A 23687-nucleotide genomic window follows, 5' to 3' on the forward strand; every position below is an offset into this window, starting at 1 on the left:
ATTTAATCAAAATCATTGCAGTAAAATAAAAAATGAAAAGCTTGAATGATGATGAAAGAATGATGCATTGGATTTGTATGAAAAATTTACCGTATTCGGTAAATGATATAAAGTCTGTTACACTATTTTGCCCAAAATGTGCCGAAGTTAAACCTCGCTTTATACAATCTAAAGGTCAACTAACAAAAGCAACAGCACCGTTTAAGCGACTAAACATTGACTTCAAAGGATCTTTACCGTCAAATACTTCAAATAAGTACTTATTAACAATAATTGATGAATACAGTAGATTTCCTTTCGCATATGCCTGTAAGGAAATGACAACTTCAACTGTTATAAGATGTTTACAAGATTTATTTTACATGTTCGGAACACCTCTTTATATACATAGCGATAGAGGATCTGCTTTTATTTCTAAAAAGTTTACATTTATTAAGTTCCTTGAGAATCGCTTGTAGCAGAACAACACCTTATAATCCACGTGGAAATGGTCAAATCGAGCGTCTCAATGGTACTTTGTGGAAAACTTTACAACTTGCTCTTCGCGCAAGAGAAATGCCAATTGAAAGGGTTCTAGAGAAAAAAGCTATAGGACGCCCCTTTTGAGAAAGAGATGCAGCAATGGCAAATTCTGATGCGTCAGTCTCTACAATGAGAAGCTCATTATCATCAATAACTGTCAAAGTAGATTTTTCTATTTCTGATTTCAATGACGCAAAGCAATGTTTTGCAGTATCATCGATGGGAAAAGACTTAATACCAACCAATGGATGTATTTTCTGTGAAAAATTATTTATCCATTTCGCGTAGTGAGCAAAAAAACCTAATGTTCTTTTTAATTCAACGTTATTTGTAGGAATTGGCAGGTGTAACAGTGGTTTCAATCTATCAGAATCAGGTTTGACAGTATTGTCTTTTATATTGTATCCAAGCAGATTAATAGAATTGACACCAAAGATAGATTTTTGTTCATTAATTGTCAAATTGTACTTTTTGACAGCAGCCATAAAACAATTTAAGTTTTGATCATGATCATCTTTGTCCTTTCCACACACAGTAAGATAATCTAAATAGCAAAATATACCTTTCAGGTGTTGTGTTAATTATAAAATTTAAAGCTCGTTAAAATGCTGCTACTCCATTTGTGACTCCAAACGGTATTCTTGTAAATTGATATAGATTACCACAGGCTTCAAAAGCAGTATAAAGTTTTTCTTTTTCTAGTATTGGAATCTGATGGTAGGCACTTTTTAAATCAATTTGACTGAAATAGTTATATTTTGCAACTTTAGATATTATATTTTCTATATTTGGTAAAGGATATGCATCTAAAAGTGTAAATCTGTTGATAGTTTTTGAATAATCTACTACTAAGCGTTTTCGGTGTACTCCTCCTCCAGTAACAAGGACTTGAGCACACCAAGGTGAAATGCTAGGTTCCATAACTCCATCTGCTAGAAGATTTGAAATTTAAGTATTTATAAAATCGCTATCTGCTTTACTATATCGTCTAGATTTTACCGCCACGGGTTGAATATCCAGTGCCAAGTTAGTAAATAAAGACACAGGTGGAATAGATGCATTCATAACATTGCATATTTTTAAAGGCTCTCTATTACCTCCAAATTTAAATTCTAATGTCGAATGATCTTTCAGTATATCATGGCCTATAATGACATCCGCACATAAAAGATTATGAACTATTAAGAGTTGACGTTGTTCATAGACATGGCAATCTAGTTTAACCGAAGCATAACACATACCTTCTACGAATGATACATGTGCCAACGATGCTAAAGTAATAGTCTGTTTGCAGGGTCGTATTTTTAGTTTCATTATTTCCACTAAATTTTTGTCTATAAAACTAACAGAGCTTCCTGTGTCTATTAATGCATAAGCGCGTATATTATTTATAAAAACTGGTATAGTAGCTTTTAGTAAACCATTAGGCGACCCAGCTAAGAAACTTTTGTTTAAATTATAATTTACGTCTGAGTCTGTAGTTAGAGAATTTGCAGTTTGTTGTTTATTGCTTCGACAGACCTTAGCAAAATGACCTTGTTTAGAACACAGTTGACATGTCACTTTAAAGGCAGGACACTTTATTCTTTGGTGTATATTTCCACCGCAAAAGAAGCAGCGTCTTCGCTGTAAAGTGGATACAGCCACATTTGGATTCAAATCAGTCACATTATTTGAGAAAGTATTTAGTTGTAATGAATTTGTATTCCCAGTAATTATTTCTGAGCTTCGTTCTGCATTTTCTAGTGATATAGCTTGATTTAAAGCCTCATCCAAAGTAATTGTATTGTTCTCCAAAAGACGTTCTCGAATTTTCTGAGATGTAATGCCAGCAATAAATGCTTCTCTAATTGTCTGCTGTTCATGTTTTTCGGCAGTAACATTTCGAAAGATACAGTCATAAGCCAAGAGTTTCAATTCTTGTATATTCAGAAATAGATTCTTCCAGACGCTGTTTTCAAGAAATTAGTACGTGTCGTGCTAGAATTTCATTTTTAGATTTTATGTAGATATTATCAAGTATTTTTATTGCATCTTCGTAAAATTTACAATCTCGAATATATGAAAAAATAGTTGGTGCTAAATAATTTACCAATAGCATCAGCTTCATAGAATCAGGAGTATTAATAGTAATTTCTTCGGATAAAAAATTTGTAAACCTAAACCGCCAATGCGTCCATTTTAAATCAGAATTTTTAGAACTCGGTCGGTTAGAATCTGTCAGGTCGTAGATAGCGAGACATCGTGGCTTGAGAAAAAGAATGTGTAGTATCGACAAAATTATCTTGAGACATATTTTAAGTTAATAAAATTGATACATAAAAGACAAAACCAAAAGGAAACTTGGCTTTTATTAACTTAAAGAATTGTACATAATAAGCTGACAATATTGATGTACCATTTGACAGGATAAAAGAATATTATAATTTCTTCATAAATTATACGTCATACCTACATCCCGAAATTATTAAATAAAGAAAAGTAAGCAAATGCTGCACAAGTAGAGTTTGAAGTTTCATTGAACCACAGGCAAGGACTTCAATAAAATTTACTATTTTATAAATTAATATTAGAAGTTATGTTACTCATGCTAGGGCAATTCAATTAAAAACGTAGTGATTATATTCAGTTGAATTTGTTGGTTTTGTCTACCTTTGTTCACACGAAGATAACTTGACCTTTAGCCTCGAGATGGTCCTTTAAAAAAGACCAGATTCAGTAAATAACTTTAAAATTATTTAAAAATGGCAGAATACAAAAAGTATTTTCATAGTACTTTCTTGGAGAAAACCCTTCAATCCGTAAAAGTAATAATTTTCGTATTATTTTTTCAAATGTAATCTGAATACTGTCGCACATGTTGGAAAACAATATATATAGTACAGAAAAAAGATACTATTCATATTACAATTCGCATGCAATCAGAATGAGCGACCTTTTGGATCTGAGACACGCGCGGTTTGCCCGGTAGCTGTAGAGGCAAACTCACGTCGATGACTCGGTGGTTATCGCTATTAGCTTTAGTTGTTATTTGTTTGTTAGAGTGACTTTTTGCTAAAGACTTACCCCGGTGTTATTTTAGAGATTTGAGGGACGTTTCAGTATTCGGCCGATTATTGATTATACTAATGAGTGGAAAGAGAGCATGCAAGAGTTGCTGTAGTTAAGCTTACCTTCCTACATTAATAAAGAAATTCTTTGCCACCTTCGCTCCTTCACTCGAGAAACTGACATTTCAAAATATTTTGACAAAGTTCCGTCCCAATAACTTATCTTACATTTTTTGCTTTCACTATTCCAGCGATACACAACCTGCGGCCCGCCGCACTTTTGTGGTTGGCCCACCTGGTGATATTTTACCTTCAACTATTAAATTTCAAAGGTTTTTTTTAACACCTAAATAATTTGAATTAAACAACAACCTTTGGCCACGGACACTGCAGGGTTTAAAACGTCATGAAATGAAAAAAAAAATGTCCGTTCATAGTTGTTTAATTTAATTTGTAACAATCCCGAAACCTAAGAAATCATTACCTAAATATTTTTTGTTTGCGGCCCGTGACACCATGATTAACACGTGTTTGTGGCCCCTATAAAGAAAAGGTTGGGTATCGCTGCATTATTCTAAATGAAGAAAGAATATATTACCATTTCTAAAAAACTTTTTATCATTTGGATACAATAAAATTAATAAATATTATATATATATTTTTTAATGTTTCTACAATTTTTATAATTTTAATTACACATTTATTCTATATATTGAGTCTAGCGGTGCAGAGAGGCATCAGTGCCAGCGTCTTGGGTACAATGCCACAGGCAATCTTTTAGACGGCGTGTTTCTGCTTTAAATTTGTAATGTGTATTTTGTTATTTTTGTTTTAATTTTGTATTTTATAAAAATGTCTGTATATAGCTACTAAATAATAAAGATTATTTTATTATTATTTGGAGGTTGAAATTATTCATCGATCACCTTAATCGTACTTTCATTACAAACATTAAAAACATATTAATATACATTTATAACAATAGAAAGGATTGTATTGTTGGATAATGAAAATACAGCTATTATTATCTCATAATGTTTAATAGAAATATAATAGAAATTTATTTTACAATTTGACTTTAAGCGGCTGAAGTGAATGCTGTTGTAATATTTGTTATATTGAGATATTTGTTTCATTTATTTTTAAAATGACTTACACCATTTATCATCTTGTGTTTATAGTTTCAGTTATAATTTTCCCAGTTTTTTGTGTGAGTCGTTAATAGTTTTTCTAAATTAGACTATGTTGTTTGTGTGAATTTATTTCTTCATTTGCTTGAACAGATTAGCAGAATATTAGCCATAGTCTTACAAAATATTAATTAAATATTAAATTTAATTATTTTTAGCGATCCAACGTAGATTATGATATCTTGTTATTTATATCCTTTTTTTTTCTTCACGTAGTGGAAACCTTCAGTAAGGTATCTAGCTCCCATAGGGGGTTGGGATCTGGGTTATGTGGGATTCTTACCCACTAAAACCAGTGCGATGGCCGTCCTCGGCACGGATCGAAGAGGCTACGGGATCGTTTTGATATAAAGCATCCGCGGCCTCTCAAGTGCTTTGCTCCGCTAGTGGCTCGGCGGAGCTCTCCTCAGGGGGCGAAGGTAATCTCGCCCCCCCTCCACCCCGCACTCCTCGCTAGTGAGTACGGCAGCGCGAGGCCATCCCGGCTGCCGTCCTCTTCAGGGCCGTCTGAAATAAGACATGCGAGGCCCCCACCTCACCCATTCACGGCCCCAGGGTTACGCCCTATCTTTTAAGCCCTGGGCGTCGGGACTGTGAGAGGGCCGAGCCGACGCCGTCTTCGCCGAGCAGGATCGGCCCTTTTCCGTTTCCGCTCCACCGTCTCCTTCTGGCCCATGAGGATCTGACAGAAGGAGGCTGCGGCCCTCCACGCCATTTCCCTGCGGAACATCGCCGACATGACTGCTCGCAGGGACAGGTCTTGTCCGACTTCGCGGATCAGGATCTACATCTCCGCATTCCACGCGGGGTATGCCTCAAGCGTCTGCTGAGCGGTGTCCCGGTCCGCACCGCAGTGGTAGCACATCGCCATCGATTCGCTTCCGAATTTACACAGGTATACTCAAAAACAGTCGTGACCGATCATTGCGTAAGTCGGAAGGTGACTCGTCACTTTCGTCCCATCCAGGCTTCGAAGGCTGGCAGGATTGCTCCAACGACGCGCTTGCGCGCGTACTGTTCTTCGCAGAAACGGTGACATTACGTCGCAAGAGCCCTCCAGTGCTCCCGCCGCTTCAACGCCTCGAGCGCACTCGGAGGGGGCTAGTTTCCACTATTCTGACGGAGGATGCGGGTCTAGTGATAGACCCTCGCATCCATATTCGTCAGAATATCTAAGGGCGGAAAGCGCGCTAGGACGGTTGCCGCAATCTAAGGTTGGGGCATTCACGGGCGCAATTTGCCCAACACCATACTGTATGGACGCCCGAACGGATCTCTGCCGAGTCCCTCCAGGAGCTCGTCCCAGGAACGAGCGTTGGCGTTTGAGATCTCGACTCGAAGTGCCAACTTGGCTTCCCGGAACGCCTCCTATGCTGCAGCTTTCTGATATAGTGTTGCTCGCCTTCTCTCACTCACGACGCGAGCGCAGACAGGACTCAGGCAGTTGTGCGATCTGTGCTGACCACCAGTACACCGCCCGACGCTCAGGGCGGCCCGCTCGAGGCATAGAGACGTCGCAGACTGACGTCATCGTATCCCGAACCGACTCCACCTCTGGATCGGACAAGACCTCTTCGGCGTTTTCTGGCCAGGCCGCAACGAAGGCAGTGGAAAGTCGCGGTTAAGCTGCTTAAGGGACCATCAACGCAGCGGGTTGCCTCCTCCATGCTAAATAGAGTGTTTAGGACAGCGGAGAGCTACATGGAATACGATGTAGTTATGGTCGAATAGTGTGACCACCTCTTCCGCAATGCGCCATCCTGACACCATGCGAATGGCAGCGGGCGCCATGTGAGATCGATGACTCACCCTGCTACCGCACGTACGTGCTCTCCCAACCTCGGTTCAGTAACCAGAGGTCTAGAAAAGCCGCTAAAAACGAAAAACTCGAGTAACGTATCTCCTTTTGGATCGTCTCTGGGGTTACTCCAAGCCCTGGAGTGAGCGTTGAAGTAACCCTAAGACAATCAAGGGACAGGGTAGGCATCTGTGTATGCAGCTTGCCAGCCCGTTTAGCTACACCTCATAGCCGGCGAGGGACCTATTGGGATAGACGTAACAACCCTACGATGGCCAAAGAGCCCCATCAAACATCCACAAACCCCTGCCCCCTTTCAAGTAGGGAACAAGGTGGAACCCCTTCACCACCTGCCTGAAGACGGCGACACGGCGACGGTTTCAGTGACTTCCCCAAACCAGCGAGTGTGGTCGAGGACATTATAGGGCTTCGCTAAGATCGCAAGACCTGTAGACCGTTCCGCATCGGTCTGCATCAGCAATTGCTGAAAGTTGCGGCAGTGGTTAAGGTTTACCTGGATCACCCCTACACCCGCGAATTGAGACTTCCATTGCCTCCTGCGGGCTAGGGCCCAGTGCTGAGGCGAGAGCCTCGGCGGTCGTCTGGGTTAAGACAGGAGAAGCTTTGTTCTTCCTTCTTCGCTTCATTGGTCAGCACGCTTTGGCGCCAAGACGGTGAGCCGAAGGACGACCCATGTCCGCGCTCAAAGGGCACTCCATCGACATCGAGAGGTGCAATTCTTCGCCCTGTGGCCAATCTCACCACAAGCGAAGTACCTATCACTGCCGTCGACGGTGCTGGAGCACCTCTGCCCGACGTGATTGTTATTTATATCCTATTTTATCTTGCAGGGTGTTCAAGTGATACCAGAGAGAGCCAAAATAGTACACCTAAATAAAAAATATTTTCATAACTACACATTTGATATCAGACGATATAGCAGGAAGGGCGTTTACAAAATTAATATTGAGGCAACCCTGAAACAACAATGGACCAATAATGTATCGGTTTGTAATTAAAAAACAATACGGTATACCTTATTATTTATGATTAATATTAAAACTTGTGACGAATAAGAAAATGTCTATAATTTTTCAGGTACATTTAGTATTCTACGAGTTCCTTCACAATGAATACAGACGGTCGTTTATAGAATTGCATTACAAGTATTGCGATTTATTGAATTACGAAAAAGTTTTCACTCCTACACTTCTTACGTATGGCATCACATGTCCTCTACCCGCTGTAAGTGTATATTATGATATTATGTTTTGTCTGGTGTCCGACCGAGCCTTCGGCTATGGCCAAAATGAGCCAAAATTTTGGCTGAAGCCGAAGGTTTCTAATTTGAATGAACTGTTAACACAAGAGTGTAATGGGAAGAAGCGATGCGCGGGTCACGGTAGTCCCACTGAGTTTGATTAAGTTCTGCAGAAGGCTAAGTATTCGCAATATACATATGTATTATATATGTTTTATAACTATATAGATAAACTTACACTGCAGAACTTTATCTAAATCCAAAATTTCTGTCAAATCGTTAGAGCTGTTTCGGTATTTACAAAATATATTGTGCAACCCAAATATAGAATTGTTTTCGATAATTTCGAAAGGCAATTGCCTCCGGGGCTGCCTGAAGTGCGTAACAAAGAACAGGCTAACTTAAAAAAAAAAACAAAATTAATTTATTCACTTCCAGCCAATATTTAACTGAGTTTATTATTATTTTTTTATTATTAATTTCTTCGTTTACCTAAAGCTGTTAGGGCATAAAAATCACAATACATACTAGCAAAAGTATTTTTAGGGAACATATCGCTTCATGAACATGACGGTGCCGATGGAAAACTTCCCAAACGTATTTCCCTTTGAGAAGGCGCGTATGGACGTCGAGAACACTTCTGCCAACGAGAGCATGGTCCTGGTACAATTCTACGCATCATTCAAAAATAAAATTCCGAGAAACTAAATACAAATTTAGAAATAATTATTTCATTATTGAGTTATTTCATTAATTATTATTTTATTTCCCATTGTACTCGGTTGATGGTCAAGTGGCTAGAAGAAGTAGAACTTAACTGATGTTTCCAACTTATAACATACAAAAATAATAATCCATGTTCGATACTTATGTCGAAGTACTCGAAAAATGCTACAAATAGAAGAATAATATTAAGGAATAAAAAAGAAATAACATAAAACTCGTAAAAAAATCACTTTAATTATAATAATAGTTCACAATTACACAACAACATGTTCACATGTATCACAAGTCACAAAGTAATTGGTAACTTCAAAAAATACAACATTGTCACATTCTAAATACATTTATCATTCGAAAATAATTATTTATTTAAAATACAACATCATGTTATATAATTAACTATTTTAAGAAATGTAATTTATGTAATTGGTTTAATGGAAATATACATAAAATATAGCTCAATGTTTATTTATTTACATTTTGTACCGTAACAAATGCAACTCATTGTATGATCAAAAATTATATATAATGAAAAATGATTGAATGCAATCTTATTAACATAAATGCATCAAATATTTAAGTAAATAGATAATATAATTTCATATATAATACATATTAATTTGACGTTTGGAAAGAACGAAACAGATGTAACTAAACAACTATTTATTTCTTTCATTTTTAGCTAATTTGGCGCCCAACATGGGACTACCATTACTTTTAGTTTGTTTATTAATTGTAAAATAATATAAAATTATATGAATACTTCATTTGAGCTTACTTATATAATTAATATTATAAAAACTGGAATGAAAAACAAACATTATGTCTTCAAATATTTTATCGAGCAAATAATCTTTCTTATAAATAAGTAAAATACACTGGTAGTATAACGAGAACAGCTGTATTTGCTTTAAGCTTTAGTATTAAATATATAACAACGTTATTTTCACAAGATATTTATCAAATATCGAATGTTTGTTTATATCAATTATATTTTTGTTCATAAAAATTTGCATAGCTTATGACCTTTTTATACATTATACAAATTTATAGGTTGTAAGTTTTCTATATGCGTCAGTTATACATTGTTAACAAGAAAGAATTTCACAGTAATTGAAAAAATGACGATTTATCATCGCAATTTTGTCGAAATCGATATCACCATATGACACACATAAGAAATAATTTATCATGATTGTCATTGATTATCTAAATGTAGAGTTTTTTTACGAAATAATACAATAAGATTAATTGCTATCTAATAGCTATAACACAGGCGACACGTAATATCGCATCGTGGTTTTGTCATACTCATATTATTTTAAGTGAATTGTTTTCTCTCTTTTTAAGAAATAAATTCTTAAACCGTAATAACGTACAGTTTTATCAAATATAACTTTAACTATAAAAAACTTTTTCTAATTGATTTTGTATGATTTTAAATTGATGTTAAATTTGTTTAATTTGATTATTTTCGCAGCTATTTTAGTTTAGTTTGTCTTCTTCGCTTTCGTCTTGGTCTTGTCCTTGCTCTTTGGTTTAGATGGGTAAATAGCGAACAGTGACAGCTGGAATCCGACCAGAGTAAACGCTACTACGTTTTGAAGCTGAAATTTAAAAAAAAAGTATTATTTTGAAAAAATAAACACGGTTTTAATAGATAGAAACAGGTATTTTCATAACTCGTTGGAAATATTTATTTACGTGTGTATGCTAAGTTAAATCATAAAAAATAGTCTATGGTTCGATTTATTTTTTTATTTTTTTGGTGTGTATCTACATGGTTCGTCTTAATATCTGTGTTTAGTTAACCAAAAGGCTACGCATGAGTAGGGTCTATGCCGGGTCTGTCATTATTAAGGCGTAAATAGTGAACGTGAAGTTCGTGACTAGATACATGACGAAATAATAATAAAAAATACATATCATTGTTAATGAATATTATTTCTGTATTAGAAAATATAGTAATACTTTTTTTTAAATAATATTAATACAAGTCTCAAATTAAAACTTAATCATGTTGTTATCATGTTGATAATAGTTACCTTATCTTATCTTCGAAATTACAGGTAGTATGTTAAACAGCGTAACTAACTGCTATTGAAATTATACTGATTTAATTTAATTTATTTTTTATAGAATAGGAAGGCGGACGAGCATTGTAAGAAATGTCAACCATCGCTTACATAGCCAATGCGCCACCAACCTTGGGAACTATGATTTTATGTCCCTTGTGCCTGTAATTTCACTGGGCTCACTCACCCTTCAAACCGGAACACAACAATATCAAGTACTGCTGTGTTACGGTAGAATATCTGATGAGTGGGTGGTACCTACCCAGACGAGCTTGCACAAAGCCCTACCACCAGTAAAATTACATTAAATTGATATTTTTAGGATTAATTAATTATACGATTTATATGCAATATTATAAAGCAACTATAAAAAAGTATATTTTAACATTTTATCTTGCTAATATTATAAATGCGAATGGGGTTTATGTTAAAGGGTGTACGAATTTACCCGTAGAAAGTCGAAATGAACAGCTAGTATTTATAAATCTATATGTAGTATATCTCACGCACACACATATATTTCATATAATCTTAATTAAATGAGCAATTCTTGTATATGTAAAATAATTTTCGTATCACCAAAAAGCTAGAACAATTTGGCTCAATTTTTTTATATGGATGATTTTGCTTTTAAATCTGTAATATTTTTCCCGCCGAAACTCGGTCGCCCTCTAGTATTAGTTTAAGTAATTTGAACAGAGAAAATTAAATTTATAACATATCCTATATATATATAAAAAAAAAAAGATTTTTTAAGTCTATAAACGATGCGCGCTTAAACATGTTTATTTTTACGGTTTTATTTTGTTATAGTTTTGACGGTCGATTGGGTCAATGTTTATTATCACTGGCTTAAGTACTAGATACAATATATTTGAAAAAGATAATATATATTCTAAAAATTATATAGAAAATAAATATGTTGTAAAACCAATACCACTTATATTTTATATTATACTTCGAAATTGTTTTTGTATTTAATTTTTATGTATTTCTTTTCTTTCATTATTATTTTAAATGCTTAGTGTATTTTTTGCATGTCGTGGTTACCTATAAGTATGGCAACTTTTACTTTTAAAGCGATTAATTTGTAATTATTACTGTATATGATGTTGGTAACCCTAAATAAATAAATGAATAAAAAGCACCTATTATAACATATATAGTATGTGTTATCAGTGTAATGTTGAGGTCTTCTATTCACAAAATCGGAGTTAGACGGAGACAAAAGATGTTTTGTATAAAACCAAATCCAATTCATAGGATATTGTTATTCCTGCCTCTCTTATCGACTTAGACTCAGTCCGATAAATTTTTCTTCTCCTCTCCTTAAATCTCCGCTTTTGTGATACCATAACTTATATTATTAATTAAAAATGAAATAAATACTTACAACAAGGAACTTGTTCTTTAGAATGATTCCATAGAGCAGCCACATGAAGGTCACGATGGTGCCGGAGCAGATTATGGGGAAGGGCATGCCCTCCGTACTCTTGTTTCTGATAATGTGTTTCTGTAATAATAGCATGTAAATAATATAATACCTTATAAAAATAGCAACCAGATAAGTTAACTGTACGCGAGATACAATTTTTTTATTGAATAGGAAGGCGGACGAGCTTATGGACCAACGACCTAAGACATTGGCACAGTAAGAAATGTTAATCATCGTCTACATAGCCAATGCGACACCAACTTGGGAACTAAGATGTTATGTCCCTTGTGCCTGTAATTACACTGGTTCACTCACTCTTAAAACCGGAACACAACATTACCAAGTACTGCTGTTTTGCAGTAGAATATCTGATGAGTGGCTGGTACCTACCCAGACGAGATTGCAAAAAAGCCATATCACCAATAAAGTAGACATCATATTAACAAACATATATGCATTATCTACTCCCTCACTGTAATGGGACGGCAATCCGATGCGACCGAAGAGAAATAAGGAGGTAAAAACGGTTTTTAGTTTAGGCACAAGAATGTGACAACGTCATCTTCCTAACTCCGACTATCTGACAAATTGAAATTGAGAAAGTTTTGATAGATTTTTTTTGACCCATTCCGAGATTTGAACTTGGGCTTTTGGAATCTACACCCATACAAGCTAACCTGTACACCAATGAGTTATATATTTAGCCGTTGGATAAGTAAGGAAAAATTTGTGTTAATCACGTCTTTCCTTAACCAGTGTTACGTAATCGTTATTACAATAATTATGAATTAGGTATAAGAATATAATTATATTTTTCCTATGATAACATAAGAAAAATATAATATATAAAGATTTTTAATAATTCTGGAAATGACAAAAATATCATACAAACGAAATAACAATACAATAACAGCCTGTTAATGTCACACTGCTGGGTTAAGGCCTCCTCTCCCTTTTGAGGAGAAGGTTTAGAGCTTATTCCACCACGCTGCTCTAATGCTGGTTGGTGGAATACACATGTGGCAGAATTTCAATGAAATTAGACACATGCGGGTTGATGTTTTCCTTCACCGTCAAGCTCGAAATGAATTATAAACACAAATTAAGCGCATGAAAAGCCCGGGTTTGAACCCACGATCATCGGTTAAGATTCACGCGTTCTAACCACTAGGCCATCTCAACTAAATAAGAATTATATCAATTCCTTGGTTTTATACGCTGTATAAACCGCTACAGTTGTATATCGAAAACACATAATAACGTTAAAAAAAAACGTCTAGAAAGCAAAAAAAGCTTATTTCTGAATGAAATATTATATGGTTGACATATAAAATTGTCGTTTCTAACAGAAATATAATAAAAATGTATCATTTCAATTATAGATAGTTCTTCATACAATGTGCAGGTTAGCAAAAATTCTACTATTATGCCCGTCAAGAATTTAGTTGATCGTTGTATCCTTGATCGGACTAATTAATCATTTTTTATTCTATTGCAACGTAAGTGACGTTAACGAAATATTTTTGATGATGTTGTTATGTCCCCTGCGCCACACCCATGCTTCAAACAAAAACCTAACAATACTAAGTATTACTGCTTAGCTGCAGAATATCCGATGAGTGGGTGGTACCCACCTAGACGGGCCTGCGCAAAGCTCCACCAGGTAAATTAAACTGATTAAGCAAACAATGGAGACGAATATTTGACAGAAGCATTTCAGTATATGTATCAAAAAAAGGGTGATTTAAGCATAACTATTCGTAAAATTTCCGCGTAAACAATCTAACAAGATAGATGACGCACAGATAAGATAGATAGAGAATATTTTTAGCATTTATCATATTGTAACTTATGAAATAATATCAAATGCGAAATTAGAAACTAGCCCTTATTGTGGTTATATAACTTGACCCTACGATTCTAAGGGACGGATTAACCACAAACATCATCCAATTTTGCAAACATGGGTGAATCCGAGTCACAGCTAGAATAGGTAAGAAATACGTTTAATGTCAAATGTTAATTGAATTGCGGTTAAATTTAGTCTAAAAAGAATGATACAAAATTATGCAAAATAATAAAATTCCTCAATAACAAGATATGAGAAGGTCAACGAACCATGTTCGAGTATGCGCGTGCGCATCAAAATATGTCTACAGTTTAATATATTTATACAATATTATAAATATATAATGCATAACGCAAATGTGATTATATTTTCACTGATTTTCATTTATGTTACAGAGACAACAACGATTACTGTTGTATCAGCTGTAGGAGTCGTTATCAACTACTCGATTCCGCCCGCTTGAGGGGCTAGTCTAACCTTGTCTTTTTTTGTTAAGTAATTAAGCCGTGAAATTGTAACAAACATACTTATTTTCGCATTATGATATCATAAGGTAACTATACCTTTATTTGAATAAAACAGATCAACAGTTCAAAGTAAACCAGATTTTAAATATTTTTTATCATACATACTTATCTCTATAAAATTCACTTCGTTCAGAGTAACGTTACTAATATTCTGCAATATGAAAGATGCATGCCCGACTGCCATGCAACTAAAAAGGCCAATTGATTTGAAAATGGTTTTAAATTATATATTTTATTAATTCTTATTTCGTACAAATTCAAATTTAGAAACATTTTTTAATACCTGCACCTGCAACCTGCACCTTTTGGGTATCGGCGATCTTATTTTAGATACCCGAAGGTTAAGTTTAAGGTCCTGCTGGTTCGTACAATACTAATAATAAAAATATTTTTTATCGTACACTAACAAAACTTACACACACATAGACAGAATCTTGACAAGGAAAATGTACATATATAAGTTATCGTAAGGAAAGAAAAAGAACGATAGGTGTTTGGACTAATATTATTTCCCACTATGCTGAAACTTTTTACTATGATGGGTACTCAAACGAGTGAACGGATTTCAGGAAATTAATAAATAAATAAAAACTGGCATGTGTCTCCCACAACCCTCATTGGAGCAGCATGGTAATAAGCTGTAAACCTTCTCCTCAAAATCAAATTCAAAAATCTTTATTCAACATAAAAGTCACATTTCCTTATTGGTTGTCAAAATTTCTACCAAAAGGAGAGGCCTTAGCAAAGCAGTGGTAATTTACTTTAGTTTTTATAAAAAAATATACAATAAAGTACTTACCAGATTTAACAGTGGCGATGCAATCAAATAAAACATGAACACTGTGATGACTGTTCCAAATCTGTTCTCTATTAACTTCGGATCTTCAAACTCCGCGTAAGTGATCATAGCAGCACTGAACGTACCAGCTATGCCCATCTGCATCCAGACCTGGCCCTTGTTGTTGGCGTAAAAGTAGTATATCATAATGTACAGGATACTCAGCGTCAAACCGAAGAAGTTAACTTGAATCACTGTGTCGTCGCGGAGGATAAAACCGAACTTCAAGTTTAGGAGACCCCTAAAAAATATGGTAATGACTGTCAAAATATGAGAACAATAATAAGTTTGGTAAACCTCCCAAAATGTTAGCTAGTTATTAAGACATTGATTATGTCTTAATAAGACTGACAAGTAAATGGCAAAATATAATATTTATTGTATTTGTTTACATTTTAGGGTTTAAACTTATTATATTCATTGTTCATTGTTTAGTATGATGGTGTCTTTCTGACCGAGTTCGGCAACGGCGGCCAGTCTTAAGAGATTAGCCGACCGCTCAGGACATATTATAGTGACACACAGACATACAGACAGTGAACTCAAGTGTGTGCGCAAATACAGATGCACTCTGCATTCCCTCACTCTCATAAGAAAACGGCAATCCAACACGATCGGAGAGTTCAGGGTTAACGTGCTTTCCAAGGCACGGGAGTGTACATACTTCCAACTTCCTGCTACTGAGAATATTCGACTTAAAAACCCTTTTCCTTTTTAAAGGCCCGACCTGGGGTTTGGCCAAGACCTTAAATCTGGTTAGATAAATGACTAGACCAACAAGGCAGTTATTTCGAAATCATAGACGAACGTTTCGATTTAATTTATTTATATAGATTTGTAAAGATTGTTGTCATAAAAAATACAATGCCCCATAGCCCCCATAGGTGTTAAAGTATAATGCCATTCTATGCATTTTAATGAGAGCTTTGATGTTTTAGGTCAACAGAATGCGACTAGTGCAAATCCAGGCCGAACAAATCTAGCGCCAACCTATTTGATCAAGGACTGTTGATAAAATAAATACTTAATGGATTGGGGTCCATGATACAGTGTGAACATTACTTTATGATTTGTGATGAAATAAAAATTAAGACTAATTTTAGTAGTTGTAGGTTTGAACTTATTTATTAAGCAAATTTATAATACGATGGGAATCCGACAAAAATCATGGTATTTTTTAAAATAATTATCTCGTTTTTTTTTTCCACCCATTGTTTCTAACGTGTCAAGGTCGTGTACATGATGATAACAGTCTACCGTGAAACGTCTTCACTCAGATTTGCACACATTGAAAGAACTTCTAAATGATATTATAACTGTTACATCTAACTTGAAAGACCTTGGTTGCTATTTGCAATTTATCTACCGACGCGTGACGTATTAAAAAATATAACGAAAACTATGCAGTACGTAGTTTAAATACCTTTCTGTGTAATTTCCTAATACAGGTTGTATAGTGGCGTATATTATACTCGTATATTACTACTCGGTAGCGATAGATGGCGTTGATTGAATCTGTCACATTCCTGAATCGCGCTGTCTAGATTCGCTACTGAGTATATATTTGGAATTGAATATCCTAAAGTGATCAAATTAATTCTAGATGTGTGAACCTTCTCCTGAAAAGGGATAGGAGGCTCAGCAGGTGGACATTAATAGGCTGTTACTGTACTGTACTGTGTGAACAGTGAAAAGCACTTACTTTGTTTCATTTACCATATGATATCCTGATCATAGAGGAGTTACGAAGCCACTTTTTTATGCCACTTTATGAAATTCGTTAATTTTGTTATGACCAATAGTAGAATATGTCTTAGCTATAAAATTATATATAAAATATACTAAAAAGACACTTGTTTATTTCTAATAAATGTTTAAATTTTTATAACATAAAACGGCACAAACCTTTTTAGGCTTTGTTAAAAAACCTATACATGAATGGATTCGAGTTTGCACGAGTATAAAATAAAGTCACGTGGTTAATGGACAAAAGATATCTACGAAAACGAATAGCATTACAGTTATAAATAACTGTTTCACATTTCAATACCTATATATAAAAATATTCTATAGAATTCACACGTGACCGTTGATCTTGGTCTGTTGTTCAAGTAACGTGTCTGCCCATCAAGGGTCACGCTTCACTTGAGGTTGTACGGTGTTGAGGTTCTTTCACAGATTTACCTAATATTTTCGTTAAATAATAATAAATCAATAATATGATGACTTAGAAAAAAAAATACATTGCTATTAGAGATACGATAACATAATCTATACGTCAATTAATATTGTTACGGTTTTATTTATTTAATTATTTATTAATCCTTTATGGAACACAATTTACAAACATATAAAAGAACAAGTAGTTCATATAGTATGCAAAGACGGCCTTATTATCACTTAGTGATCTCTTCCAGGCAACCTCTGTAAAGAGAAACATTTGTTTTTTTTCCTAAATTAATTAATAATAGTAATTATTGTATGATTATATGTATGTATGATTATATGTATGTATGATCATACAGGCGATGTGGCCTAGTGGTTAGAATGCGTGAATCTTAACCGATGGCGGGTTCAACCCCAAGCAAGCACCATGGAATTTTCATGTGCTTAATTTGCACTTTTAATTCATCTCGGACTCGGCGGTGAAGGAATACATCGTGAGAAAACCTCCATGTGTCAAATTTCACTGAAATCTGCCACGTGTGTATCAACCAACATTGGAGCGGTGTGGTGGAATAAGCGCCACTTTTTCTCAGCAGTGAGACATTCACAAGCTGCGCATCACGCATTACTTTGTTATTGTATTTAATTGATAGCATTAAATGGAATTTTTTTTATATATTTTATTTTTTGTTTATATTGGTTAAGTAATATATGATTGGAAATTATCTAAAAATGTTTTTATAACAACTTAAGATTATTATCGATTGATATTCGATTTGCAACTCTACTTTGAAACAAGAGATGATGTAGTCGAGTGGTTCAGTTACGTTTAACATCGTAATTGACGCGTCACGCTACGTAGACATACTAGATTCCAAGGACAGGACATTTTACATATAAATAACGATGTCATTGAATTGATACGATATTGGTCGTGATCTAAATAAACTGTTATATTCAATATGGATTCGTGATAAATGACGTTATGAATGTCCGCGAGAAAATTAAAATGGATTGAACTATTTAAGTGGCATAGTGTTGTATTATAAAGAAAAATATATTCTTCAAAACTGTTTGTAGCACGTAATATAGCAGAGCTATTATCAAATCGCAAGCAAATAATTGTTTATAAGTATAAAAAAACTGAGTAATTATACATCTTTAATATAATTAAAATTACTTATATCGATTCGAGTCTACGTGATTTCTTGAATCGAATAAATATGAATACAATTAAGTATAAAATGTTATTATAAACGCTATATTTCATGCCACTGATTTGTTGAAATGTTTATTTATTAAATGAAATGTTCGAATACGATTATTCTAATGAGATTTACAAGTGTTAGCTATTGCAATTTTTTTTTTTTTTATCTAATGTTAAATAATTGTATTCATAAAAAACTAATAAACAGCCAATTGAATTAAGAAATATTTACATATATTTCTATGAATTATTTCTAGTTTTAATATTTATTAATATAATAAAATATTTTCCTACGCTTCTCTATGATAGGTATAATAAACACAATTTCGAAACATTAGCGCAATTTAAGGAAATTTTGCCATTCCAAAAAAAAAATGTAAATTGAACTCACATGATAAGACCACCGAGGAAAGGCATAATTGGTATCCCATTGGTGTTACCCTGTTTATATATATCGTAACACAGGAAGCTGCCAGAGAACATCTGACCCATTGTAACAATTCGTGTCACTAACGCGACAGGTTCCTTGTAAGGCAATAGGATATCGCCTAACGCCTCCATTTTCACCTGTAACAAGAAAAAATTGTGTTACCGTCGAAAAAAAAAAGTTTTATTTTCGATTCCGTATAGATTATTTAATATTTTTGAATCATACAGTACATACCATAGAAAATATAAGTAAATAAAAAATAGCTTAACCTTAAACCCAATAAGTTCCCCAATTTAAAAAAAAAAAAAACAAATAAAATATTTTACAGACTATAAAACATATGAATATATAGTAATAATGAATTATTATTATTATATAATGAAGGATGTTGGAAGGTTTTATATTACCCACTTGGTTGACACCACCAACAGACAAGGCCATGTCTGCTGGGTTTTAGGTAGTTAAATTTATAAATTGTGATAAAATCTAAATACATTATGAAACAAAATCAACATTTTCGTTGCAAATTGTGTTGCTTTCCAACATTTAAGCTAATTTAAATAAAGAACCAGGTAGTTCATAAAATAGAAACCTGTTTTAAAGTAACCATAATAACATTTAAGTGTGCCATTTTAAAATAAAAAAGGACATCGATGATAACGAACTTTTTAAAATATTTAACTTTTTTTTTTTTAAAAACGATACGAAGGCGAACATATTTTGAACCAAAAGCAATAATAGAATATTATCACGAATGTATTCGCAGAGCTATAGCGTATGTTTAATCATGAAGCATTGTTAATGTATGAAGATAAATAATGTGATGTAGATATTAATAAATCAAACTTGCCATTGTTTACGTAACTGAGCTGGTAACTCGTTTAATAAGCATAAAATGCAATAAGATATTTTAAGGAGTATTGTGGGATGTAAAACTTTTATATAATTCCTGCAATTGATAATTTATGTATTACCGCTTATCGCTTTAAACCCAACGTGATCATCAATAAATACCCTAATTTCACCAAAACTCGAAACTCACCGCAGAAAACGGTCGTGAAATGTCTGAAAGTGATATGCGACATTGACCATAATAATTATTACATTTTTGGAAAACACGAATCAAAATAGGTTATCACCATAAGTCGATTGTCGACACAGGTGAGTAATGAAATGAGTTCATAATGTACAAACTGATGTACTAATTTGTCTGGAAGACATAGTCATAAGACCGCTTTGCTACAATTTGTGTCTTAAAATGTATTTGTACCCAATTAATTTATTTTATTTTTATATTTTGTGTAAATATACTTTCCCTTACTTTTTTCATATTTTATGATACAAAGTACGCATTTTTTTATAATCTTTTTTTATAATAAACTCCCATTAATTTTCAGTGATATTAATGTCTATTTTACATAATTAATTTCGGCGTATAACAACATTTTTAATAGAGTATCACACAAATTTTTCCTAGAATTTGAGTTATGTTATTCTAAAAATGAATAGTACGTTTACGACTTCAAAATAAACCATTCGACTGTACGGGCATAAACAATCACATCCTTGCATATTATTGAAACAAATGACCATCAATTGACTCCAGTGCGTCATTTACACACCCACCGACGACATTTGACGTCACTACACTTGTCTGTTAATAAGGATACCGCGTATACCCTTACACAGAGATATGTTCTTAAAAAAAGAAATGGCATCTGATATTTTAATTATGTACTTAGATAATTGTTTATATATATTTATAGTTTTTTTGGTTAAATTGGTTTAATTTTAATTTAAATATGCATTCGTTTCCAATATGTCGGACATCCTTCTAAATCTCCTAATAACCTGATATTAAACCATTTATAAGACACGGTTGCGTTTTTATGAGATTACAACTTTGTCAGTCAGTTTTTTTTATATCATCAAATTTACTTAAAAGGCAATGTAAAACCTTATTGTTAGATTCATCTAAATTGCCATATGTGATCGAACGTTATCCTACGCCAAGACAAACCCTGGGCCAGTTTGCTATTTGAATTGAATATGGGGCAGTATTACATTTGCAAAGTAACCTTGGGCCGTTACAGTAAAAAGTCAGCAAAAAATATGCAACATAATAAAAAATACTTTACAAATTGTTACGTGGCTGTGTTGACACATACAAATATCTGACATTTAATATATCTAGTTTTCGCCCGCGGCTTCGTCTACGTGATAGGTTAGATATAAAAATAGCCTATTTCTATTCTTGGGGTTCAAGCCTGCTTCGTAAAAAATTTCATAAAATTCAGTTCAGTGGTTTAGCCCAGAGTTACTTTTGCATTTATAATATTAGTGTTATTTTATTATTAGATTATGATCTGTGTTAGATTTTCAAACCCAACTTGAAGCTGAACGGTGTATGTATTTTTATATAGAGTATTTATTAATTTATAGTGTACTAATTTAGCAATACATTTTTTTCATTGTTAAATATTAATTACTTGCAACCTTTTTGTTTCATAAAGTTTTTTTTTTTTTGTGTAATTATATCGTTGCCTACAATACTGTTTGGTCTGAATAAAAATTTTCTTTCAAGCTTGTGTCATATTACGGAATCTTAAAAGATCAATATCTTTAATAATAATTCTAAATCAGCCAAATTTTTGCAGCACAACATGACTTTGCAATTAGTTACTTGGATAAGCTTAGCAATGATATTTAAAACTTCTTATGCATCATATTTAATACTTCATGGAAAAACAATTTATGGTAGTAACTGTAAATTGACAAATCGTATATGAAAGTCAAAGTTTTGCAAAATTCCCAAATGTTTTATCTCCAGAATATGATTCTAGTCTTTGTGCTTGTATTAATGTTGCCATCATATAGGTTACATTAATTTGTCATTAAATTCTATTCAGTAATTTTTTAGGTAATAAAATTATAAGTTTTTCTGAAGGTATACCAAATGACACAGGGATCATTTCTATGATTTAAAATGTATTTAGCTATTGTATCATTAAGAATTTAACTGTAGTTTACAAAAAACATACTCAAACATTCTATATTAAATTCAAAATATGTTTTAATCAATAAGGATAAGTAGTTTTGTAACATAACTTTCATGATAAAATTAAATGTTTAGCTACCACTGTTTGTGGTATTCCGATTTTTACAAAATTTCTTTTTCACAAAATAAATTACATAGCAACTCATTTTTTATCATCTATATAATCTTAAATTAAGTAATTTAATTATTTATGATAGCTTTTTTACTATAAGATTTTAATTGTTTAAGCATCAAAGTTATAGGAATTTTATTGTAGAAATATATAATACCTTATCTGAGGAAGGAAGTATTAACATGGAAAAGTCGGTAGCTTGGTGATAAACTTTTACTTTAAACTATAATATTAATACCCTCAACAATGTTAACTTAAACCAACTAGATTAAGAATTTACAAATACCCACCTGTTCCATAATTTTTGTATTTACTTGTATTATTAACATGTATTTCTCATATTAAGTGAATTATATTATTTTTTGAGAAATAAATGCCTTAAGTCCAGATTAATGCAACATCAATTTATTTAAGCTAATAGATTTAATATATTTATTTTTATTAATATTTTTAATAACCTCTCATTATATTTCATGTAATATAAATTTATTATATTATTTAATGATTTTATTAAATATGTACCTTATAAAAATGTTTCCTTGTTTATTGTTTAAGCAGATGTTATTAAAATTAACAACAAAATTAGTATAACATTTAGTAGTGGGTATGAGAAAAAAAATGTTAATTTATCAACTTAGCAACAAAATTACCAATTCTCAGCAACTGGTATAAATTTTAGGTAGCTGGTTTAGTAATATTAAATTTGTATTCATAGGTATTCAATTTTAGTTATAATAAATGCATTGACATAACATAATAAAATCTTTTAATACCTAAATTTAATTATTTTAGTGAAAGTAAAAAATTAAAGTATATTTTTTTATTTTATATTATAATAAAATGTTTGTAAATTAAAATCAATTTAAAATAAGGTATTGCATCATAAAATGTTACTATATATATATAATAAAAGATTGTAAGTAAATAATATAATGGAAACAAAATATATATATTTTTAATTATTATGTAAGCTATAAATAATATAGTTATTATAATTTAAAAGAAAAACAACCTATCTTACCTTTTTTTATATTATGCGTTTTGTATATACGTCAACTAAACTTGAAGTCGCTTATTATATATATTAAAAAACTTTGTACTATATAAAGTATACTTTCAAAATAATATTCTAATCTAGAACAACACAACTTCTTCTGAAGTTTGCGATTCAATAAATGTAGTGGACCTAGTACAAACTACAACTAAGTACTAAAGATAAAGAATGACGTTTGACATTTGATGGAAATGTCGACGAATTTCTTGACACGAAGACGAAGCCATAGGTACCAACCGCAATCGTGTTGTAAATATTGACATTGACAGCGATAGTCAATTTTTAAATTTTACTCTTGAAAATGCTAAGTATTTTACTAATACCTACTCCATTTACATATGTGACAATTTGTAATATAACATATACGTCGTCTATATCTGCAAGTCGAAGCT

General features: G+C 33.0%; 1 protein-coding gene across 1 annotated transcript; it reads right to left on the bottom strand.

Moving 5' to 3' along the window:
* Positions 1-8761: 8761 nt before the first annotated feature.
* LOC126770092 (sugar transporter SWEET1) lies at positions 8762-23442 on the bottom strand. The gene is made up of 5 exons (XM_050489250.1): positions 23263-23442; positions 19033-19208; positions 15230-15509; positions 12013-12132; positions 8762-10151 (listed from the first exon to the last, which is right to left on the bottom strand). The coding sequence occupies exons 2-5, from the start codon at positions 19200-19202 to the stop codon at positions 10035-10037; spliced, it is 687 nt and encodes a 228-aa protein (XP_050345207.1). The 5' UTR covers positions 19203-19208; positions 23263-23442; the 3' UTR covers positions 8762-10034.
* Between the last annotated feature and the right edge of the window lie 245 nt (positions 23443-23687).

This window comes from Nymphalis io, chromosome 8 (assembly GCF_905147045.1).
Source record: "Nymphalis io chromosome 8, ilAglIoxx1.1, whole genome shotgun sequence".
NCBI lineage: Eukaryota > Metazoa > Arthropoda > Insecta > Lepidoptera > Nymphalidae > Nymphalis > Nymphalis io.

What these genes read in the sequence shown, in the direction of transcription:
- LOC126770092 (XM_050489250.1), bottom strand. Translation starts at nt 19,202, where the DNA reads ATGGAGGCGTTAGGCGATATCCTATTGCCTTACAAGGAACCTGTCGCG. An exon ending in TTCCTCGGTGGTCTTATCAT is followed by an intron (nt 15,510 to 19,032) that starts GTGAGTTCAATT and finishes CATATTTTTTAG; the next exon opens with GGGTCTCCTAAACTTGAAGT. An exon ending in TAAAGAACAAGTTCCTTGTT is followed by an intron (nt 10,152 to 12,012) that starts GTAAGTATTTAT and finishes TTTAAATTTCAG; the next exon opens with CTTCAAAACGTAGTAGCGTT.